The sequence below is a fragment of the Adelges cooleyi genome, unplaced genomic scaffold (genome assembly GCF_023614345.1).
Source record: "Adelges cooleyi isolate 19-005CV unplaced genomic scaffold, UGA_ACOO_1.1 ACOO_flye_CR_arks_rails_tigmint_CR_PRNA_574, whole genome shotgun sequence".
NCBI classification, from domain to species: domain Eukaryota; kingdom Metazoa; phylum Arthropoda; class Insecta; order Hemiptera; family Adelgidae; genus Adelges; species Adelges cooleyi.
In genome coordinates, this window is record NW_026096268.1 from 13,276,826 (window position 1) to 13,285,923 (window position 9,098).

Sequence of the window (9,098 nt, forward strand, 5' to 3'; positions counted from 1 at the left end):
ACTATGGCTATCGACGGATATTCAAAAGGGAAAAAGCCATTAAAATTAGGGTCGGGACTTAAGTTAGACCCAACTGACTGAATGTGATAAAATCACTTTTAAAAAATGTCATTAAGACCTAAAACTTATGCTTGGGCACTCAAAACTTACCGGGACCACTATAAATAGTAATAATAGTATTTGGAAACGTAACGAAATTTATAATGTGTATCCGATGTGTAAAAAAAACTTAAATATTTGAAAATAAGATAAACACAAATAATTTCAAAAAAATAAATCACAACAAAGTTACAAATATTTTAAGAATATTGAGTGTCTTATCCATGATGCATATCACCCTGTATGTATCACGTTTACACACTTGGGTAAATCCTTGTAATGAAAATTATTAATCGTTACAAGTTTTGTTGGAATATTGCCATAATACATTGTTGGTGTTAAAACAAGAGTAACCTGTAGATAATAAATGTTTTTTATTTTAGCAGAACTCTATACAGCAATATCGATTATTTTTATAATTTGTTTTAATAATAATGTTAAATATATTTGATAAATAAGTAACAAGTTTTAAATGGTATCACTAATTAACATGTAATTCGAATAGGTTGTTAATATTATTAAAACATCGAAACTACCTTCGCCCAGGTCTTGACTACACCTAACGTTTACCATTCACTCTCGTCTTCTACATACTTTACGATCGATTGAATTATTTGGAAATTGACCTTATGGAAAGCATACCTGAGATTGGCGATAAAAGCCCGTATGTCAGATAGGATGCCGTGTACGATTTTCATTTGGCTGGATGTGTCCTGATCAGCGCTTGTAGAGGCCTGATCCGGTTTTGACCAGGAGTTGGTGGCCGTGCATTGGAGAACAACGTTAAACCTTTGCAGCTTAAACTTGAGTTGAGTAATAACGTTTTCTATGTTTACTTCATTTCGGCCGAGCCTATCGATGTAGCCCACCAAATCAATGACGTCCCGATCGTCTTGGAGGTGTAACTTTTTCTGGAATTTCGATAGCAAGAAGTGCAATTGGCTCAAGAGATCTTCCCGACGTTCATTAGTAAACGTAATGTAGTACAAAAATTTCCATGTCAGCCGGTGCGCGATGCATTTTAACAGACCGAAGACCCTTTTGTAATAACTCTTGATGCTAAACAAGGGGAGAACTAAAGCAGTGGGTGAGCACAATTTGTGCACGCAGTCATATTCGTCTTTTAGCAATTTGGAAGTCTCGTCCCAGATGATATTTACGTTGTACCGGGACAAAAACTTTGTCTTGAGTGGATTGTTGTCGCCCAGGTAGTCGAGTAACAGCTCTCTGGGCCTCAACGCTTCGTACCGCTTTTTGTACGTGGATTTTGCGTCATTTTCTTTTAGCATTACGTTTAGCTCGTCGCAGTTGTTAACCGCCTCCGTATGAAAAAGGTCCATATCTGGTTGGCCACTCGGCATGGCGGCCCTCAGCCGCGCGCATCGATCTGCAAATGAGTCAAACTGGTTGCCGGGTCGACAATCGGCGTCCGACAATTCCTTATGCATTCTGCCCGCCACGTAGTCGTGGATCACCACCAGTCTGTCCACGGCCAACGTCTGGTCGGCTATGTTCGCCGCGCCGTGGACATACTTTTCGTAATAAGACCGCACCATGTTAACGTAAAAGAGTAGAATCCACAACGTGCCGATTTCCACGTCTGGCACACCGTACAGGGTGCATATCACCGCTCGGATCTTGTAGTGGCCTATTAAATCAACCACCATATTGATCGAATGGATTTTGTACTCCAGAATAAATCTCACCAGTCGCATGTGCGTCATTCCTGCCAGAAGATACGTGCATTTCAAATCTTTGTACTGGTTTGCCGTCGTTGGGCTATTCTCCGTGCCATAATCATAACCGGTTTTCATCGACAGTGCAGGTTGGTTCAATGAAGTCATCAGGCTTAACAAGGCCACTAGGCTGAAGACGATTGTCGTTGGCGATAATTTCGAAAACGTCATTTCGTCGAAAATCCGCACCAAGTCTCGATAGTGAATCGTAACTAAACAGCAAAGCTTTTTTTTCGGCTTCAAACCTCGGTCGTCAAACATTATTTACAGAACTCATATTTTGTCAATAACACCATGTTGGTTTAAAATACACGTACATGCTTAGGCTGAATTTGTATTTATTTTATTGACATGAATACTTTATATGGCTAGAGGCCTGACAAAAATTCAAATGAAACGAAACGCGGGACGCCCTCCGCCTCACCTTACCACTGCACTTCCATCATCGCTGCCGCTGCCGACCAAACTTTAGTATACGAACAGCACATGCTCACACGAGTACACACCACACCCACATCCTGGTCACTTATTTTGATTAGTCATATATTATTACAATGAATATTATAACATACATTGTTGGTGATAAAACAATTTTATATACTATTTTGTCGTTAGATTGACGAATTTTTTTGATTAAAATTTTAATACTTGACTCATAAATATTTATGGATGACAGTTAAAAATAAACGTACTAAGTCATTAATGTGCACAAGTGCCGAATTGTAAGTTTTTCAAAAATCTTTCAATTTATTATATCCTTAGCATTTTTAACACAAAAAGTTTTATCAACGAAATTGCACATAGAGAAAACCCCAAATTTCGTCAACCCTCCCTCCAGGCCTGTAAAAAATTTGCGCCAAATATTTTGAATACAAAATATTTGGCGACAGGTAATCGAGTGTTGGGCACTCGCTCGCTCCGCTTAAGTACAAATATGCTAGGTTTGTACAGTCTAGGAGGAGGGCAAAGGTTTTAAGTTAAGTCAAATTTATATTTAAGAAAAAGTAAAAAATTAAAAATTAAATAAATTAATTAAGTCCACAGAAAAAAAGTTATCGGTCTACAGGTACAAAAAAAAATACAAAATTTTAAAATAATTGAAATTTTTCTTATATCTGATGTTAAAACTAAAAAACATTAGGAATATATTTATAGTTCCTCTAAAATTTAAATACAATTGTGTTTATTTGTAATTTTTTGTTTTTTTTTTAAATACAGATCTAATGGAAATATAGTTATTAGAGTTAATATTTATAGTAATTTTTTTGAGTTAATGCTTTTTTTTGTCTCGTTAAAAGTTAAGTTAACGAAATATTTTAAATTGAATTAACAGTTAAAAGTTATAAATAATCAGTTAAGTCAACAAAAAACCATTAACTTTAACTCAAGTTTAGTTAATTTGTATCATTTTTTTTAATAACCGCTTAACAGAGGTGTCTATTTAAAATATCCAGAAAAGCTTATAAACAGATATAAATAATAAAATAGATTGTTAAATGTAGTAAAATACACGTACACGCTTAGGCTGAATTTATATAATTTTTTATTGACATGAATACTTTTATATGGGTAGAGGTCTGACAAAAATTAGTGTAAAACGAAACGCGGGACACACCTCGCCTTACTTTACCGCTGCACCACCGTCGTCATTTAGGCTGACGACCAAACTTTAGTATACGTACTGCACAAGCACACACGTGTACACACAGCAGCAGCCCGTGTAGTGCACTAGTGGGCGTAAGGGATCCTGGTCGCTTATTATGTTTAGTCATACAAGAGTAACCTTTAGATAATAAACGTTTTTTTTTTTTAAATTTTATTTTAAAAGAACCATTTACAGCAATGTCGAGTATTTTTATAAATTTTTGTTAAGAATAATATTAAATATATTTGTTAAATAAGTAACAAGTATTACATTGTATCACTAATTAACATGTAATTCGAATAGGTTTTTACACTAGTTTTTAATATTTTTAAATTATCGAAACTGTCTTGGCCAGGTCTTGATAAAATAACATTGCCCGACAATAAAATACATTATTACATAACTACAATATTTCTTGCAACACACAACGTTTACCATTTACTCTCGTCTTTTACATACTTCACGATCGAATGAATTACTTGGAAATCGACTTGATGGAAAGCATACTGGAGATCAGCGATGAAAGCCCGTATGTCTGTAAGGATGCCTTGTACGATTGTCTTTTGGCTGGATGTGCCCTGATCCGCGCTTGTAGAGGCCTGATCCGGGTTTGACCAGAAGTTGGTGGCCGTGCATTGGAGAACAACGTTAAACCTTTGCAGCTTAAACTCAAGCTGAGTGATAACGTGGTCTATGTTTATTTCATTTCGGCCGAGCCTTTCGATGTAGCCCACCAAATCCATGACGCTCCGATCGCCTTGAAGGTGTAACTTTTTCTGGAATTTCGATAGCAAGAAGTGCAATTCACTCAAGAGATCTTCCCGACGTTCATTAATAAACTTAAGGTGGTACAAAAATTTCCAGGTCAGCCGGTACGCTATGCATTTTAACAGACCGAAGACCCTTTTGTAATATCTCTTGATGCTAAATAAGGGAGAAACTGAAACAATGGGGGAGCATAATTTGTGCACGCAGTCATATTCGTCTTTTAGCAATTTGGAAGTTTCGTTCCAGGTGATTTTCACGTTGTACCGGGACAAAAACTTTTTCTTGAGGGAATTGTTGTCGCCAAGATTGTCGAGTAACAGATCTCTGGGCTTCAACGCGTTGTACCGTTTTCCGTAAGTGGAATTTGCGTCGTTTTCTTTCAGCAGTGCGTCCAGCTGATCGCAGTTGTTAACCGCCTGCTTGTGAAAGAGTTTCATATCGGGCGGTTGGCCGTTTGGCATGGCGGCCCTCAGCCACGCGCATCGATCTGCAAATGAGTCAAACTGGTTGCGGGGTCGACAATCGGCGTCCGTCAATTCCCTTTGCATTCTGCTCACCACGTAGTCGTGGATGACCACCAGTCTGTCCACGGCCAACGTCCGGTTGGCTTCGTTCGACGCGCCGTGGATATAGTTTTGGTAATAAGGCCGCACCATGTTTACGTAAAAGAGTAGAATCCACAACGTGCCGATTTCCACGTCCGGCACACCGTACAGGGTGCATATCACCGCTCGGATGTTGTAGTGGCCAATTAAATAGACCGCATTATTTATATAATTGATTTTATCCTCTAGAATGAATCTCACTAGCCGCATGTGCGTCATTCCGACCAAAAGATACGTGCATTTCAAATCTTTGTACTGGTTTGCCGTCGTTGGACAGTTCTCCGCGCCATAATCATAACCGGTATTCATCGACAATGCAGGTTGGTTCAATGAAGCCATCAGGCTCAACAAGGCCACTAGGCTCAAGACGATTGTCGTTGGCGATAATTTCGAAAACGTCATTTCGTCGAAAATCCGCACCAAGTCTCGATAGTGAATCGTAACTAAACAGCAAAGCTTTTTTTTCGGCTTCAAACCTCGGGCGTCAAACATTATTTACAAAACTCGTATTTTGTCTATAACACTACGTTGGTTTAAAACACACATTCACGCTTAGAATTGATTAATCTTTTTTTATTGACATGAATATTTCTTATGGCTAATGGTGAAAATTCGAGCGAAACGAAACGCGTGACGCCTCTCGCCTCACCTTACCACTGTACTATCGCCATCGCTGCTGCTGCCGACTAAACTTCAGTTTACATACTGCACAAGCTCACACGTGTACGCACAGGACCCGCCTGTGTAGTGTTCTAGTGGGCGCAAAGGGATCTTGGTCGTTTATTATGTTTAGACATATATTATTAAGATCCGTTAACCTATTATAATAACTAAATTTCTTTTAACTACAGCACACATATTTTATAATAATATAATATATCAAAGCCCAACTTGCCCAAACACCGCTAGATTGTCATTTATTAGGTAGGTTTTTCTTCGGAAAGAAGAGTTTGTCTTTACTAGATACGGCGAAAACATTCATACTCAAAATTATATTTTGTATTTCAGCTAACACAAGTCGCTACATAGTATTTCGTATGGGCCGTCTTTAAATAACGTTGAAACTAATAAGATTTAAATGTTAATAGTTCTTAAATGTTAATTTATACATATAATTCGTACCCATTAACACGTTCGCTACCATAAGGGTACACGAGTTCTCTCACAGATAGTCACCTATCACAGGTAGATAACGTGTATTCAAGACGCTTTAACGGTATTTGGTACACTTTTGTAAAAGTAAATGGCGTTAGTGTGGCATCAAACACAAAATATAATGAGAGAGCCCGAGTGCCCACACGGTACAGAACAATAGATTAGGTGAGAGAACCCAAGAACCCTCATGTTACACCAAGAGTATTATAAAAAATGGCTTGATAGCCAACGTATTAAATAACGTATTGCTTTATCTGACGACCAAACTTTAGTAAACGTACTGCACAAGCACACACGTGTACACACAGCAGCAGCCCGTGTAGTGCACTAGTGGGCGTAAGGGATCCTGGTCGCTTATTATGTTTAGTCATACAAGAGTAACCTTTAGATAATAAACGTTTTTTTTTTTTTAATTTTATTTTAAAAGAACCATTTACAGCAATGTCGAGTATTTTTATATTTTTTTGTTAAGAATATTATTAAATATATTTGTTAAATAAGTAACAAGTATAACATTGTATCACTAATTAACATGTAATTTGAATAGGTTTTTACACTAGTTGTTAATATTTTTAAATTATCGAAACTGTCTTGGCCAGGTCTTGATAAAATAACATTACCCGACAGTAAAATACATTATTACATAACTACAATATTTCTTGCTACACACAATGTTTACCATTTACTTTCGTCTTCTACGTACTTGACGATCGATTGAATTACTTGGAAATCGACATGATGGAAAGCATACTGGAGATCAGCGATGAAAGCCCGTATGTCTTTTAGGATGCCGTATACAATTTTCTTTTGGCTGGATGTGCCCTGATCAGCGCTTGTAGAGGCCTGATCCGGTTCTGACCAGGAGTTGGTAGCCGTACATTGGAGAACAACATTAAACCTTTGCAGCTTAAACTTGAGCTGAGTAATAACGTTTTCTATGTTTACTTCATTTCGGCCGAGCCTTTCGATGTAGACCACCAAATCAATGGCGTCCCGATCGTCTTGGAGGTGTAATTTTTTCTGGAATTTCGATAGCAAGAAGTGCAATTGGCTCAAGAGATCTTCTCGATGTTCATTAATAAACGTAAGGTGGTACAAAAATTTCCAGGTCAGCCGGTACGCGATGCATTTTAACAGACCGAAGACCCTTTTGTAATAACTCTTGATACTAAACAATGGGAGAACTAAAGCAGTGGGTGAGCACAATTTGTGCACGCAGTCATATTCGTCTTTTAGCAATTTGGAAGTTTCGTCCCAGATGATATTTACGTTGTACCGGGACAAAAACTTTTCCTTGATTGGATTGTACTCCCCCAGGTTTTCGAGTAACAGCTCTCTGGGCCTCAACGCGTCGTACCGCTTTCCGTACGTGGATTTGGCGCCGTTTCTTTTCAGCAGTACGTCTAGCTCGTCGCAGTTGCTTACCGCCTCCGTGTGAAAAAGGTTCATAACAGGGGGTTGGCCGCTTGGCATGGCGGCCACCAGACGCGCGCACCGATCTTCAAATGAGTCAAACTGGTTGCCGGGTCGACATTCGGCGTCCGTCAATTCCCTTTGCATTCTGCCCGCCACATAGTCGTGGATGACCACCAGTCTGTCCACGGCCAACGTCCGGTCGGCTTCGTTCGACGCGCCGTGGATATACTTTTGGTAATAAGGCCGCACCATGTTTACGTAAAAGAGTAGAATCCACAACGTGCCGATTTCCACGTCCGGCACACCGTACAGGGTGCATATCACCGCTCGGATGTTGTAGTGGCCTATTAAAATGACCGCCATATCGATAGAATTGATTTTGTCCTCTAGAATGAATCTCACTAGCCGCATGTGCGTCATTCCGGCCAAAAGATACGTGCATTTCAAATCTTTGTACTGGTTTGCCGTCGTTGGACTGTTCTCCGCGCCATAATCATAACCGGTATTCATCGACAATACAGGTTGGTTCAATGAAGCCATCAGGCTCACCAAGGCCACTAGGCTCAGGACGACTATCGTTGGCGATAGTTTTGAAAGCGTCATTTCGTCGACAATCCGCATCTAGTCTCAATACTGAATCGTAACTAAACAGCAAAGCTTTTTTTTTCGGCTTCAAACCTTGGGCACATAAAACACGCATACACGCCTGGGATTAATTAATCTTTTTTTATTGACATGAAAGTTTATTTTGGCTAGAGGTCTGAAGAAAATCCGAGTGAAACGAAACGCGTGACGCCCCCCGCCTCTTCTTACCGCCGCGTCCCGCCATCGCTGCCGACACGTGCTGCACAAGCTCACACGTTTACGCACAGCATCCGCCCGTGTAGTGTTCTAGTGGGCGCAAAGGGATCGTGGTCGTTTATTATGTTTAGGCATATATTATTGAGATCCGTTAACCTATTATAATAACTAAATTTCTTTTAACTACAGCACACATATTTTATAGTAATATAATATATCAAAGCCCAACTTGCCCTAACACCGCTAGATTGTCATTTATTAGGTAGATTTTACTTCGGAATGAAGAGTTTGTCTTTACTAGGTACGGCGAAAACATTCATACTCAAAATTATATTTTGTATTTCAGCTATCACAAGCCGCTACTTAGTATTTCGTATGGGCCGTCTATAAATAACGTTGAAACTAATAAGGTTTAAATGTTAATTTATACATATCAATGGTATCCTTTAAATATTGTATTGCTTTATCTCTCTCTCTATATATATATATAACGTCGTGGTTAATATAATGTAGTGGGGCCAGCATTTTGTAAATTTGAACTTTTGAACATTTTAAAATATTTTATTATTTTAAGGTATTTGGTTTTAATAAATTATGCTGTTCAGGGGTCTAGCGATTTGTTTTAATATTTGTAAATAGCGCATACGTGTTTATTTATTATTTGTAAGTACAATGTACGGTCGTTTCTTTTTTTAATAATTTAATTCGTTAAATTTTAAAACGTTATTGATAGTGGGACACTTGTATACACAAAAACTGATACATACACCTTGAGTTTCTAAAACTAAAATTCACTCAACAAAAAAAACTTGGTCTGAACAAATGTAAAATAGACACGTCATTCAAAAATAACCCCACTAGGAATCTGATGAT

General features: G+C 38.5%; 1 protein-coding gene across 1 annotated transcript; it reads right to left on the reverse strand.

The window, feature by feature from the left end:
- Window positions 1–456: 456 nt before the first annotated feature.
- On the reverse strand, window positions 457–8,062 carry LOC126843486 (uncharacterized). The gene is made up of 2 exons (XM_050581043.1): window positions 7,437–8,062; window positions 457–1,418 (listed from the first exon to the last, which is right to left on the reverse strand). The coding sequence occupies exons 1-2, from the start codon at window positions 8,043–8,045 to the stop codon at window positions 666–668; spliced, it is 1,362 nt and encodes a 453-aa protein (XP_050437000.1). The 5' UTR covers window positions 8,046–8,062; the 3' UTR covers window positions 457–665.
- Between the last annotated feature and the right edge of the window lie 1,036 nt (window positions 8,063–9,098).

Coding starts and splice junctions, on each gene's coding strand:
- LOC126843486 (XM_050581043.1), bottom strand. CDS start 8,045: ATGCGGATTGTCGACGAAATGACGCTTTCAAAACTATCGCCAACGATA. Junction 1,419..7,436: donor TGAACCTTTTTCACACGGAG/GCGGTAAGCAAC, acceptor TTTCATACGGAG/GCGGTTAACAACTGCGACGA.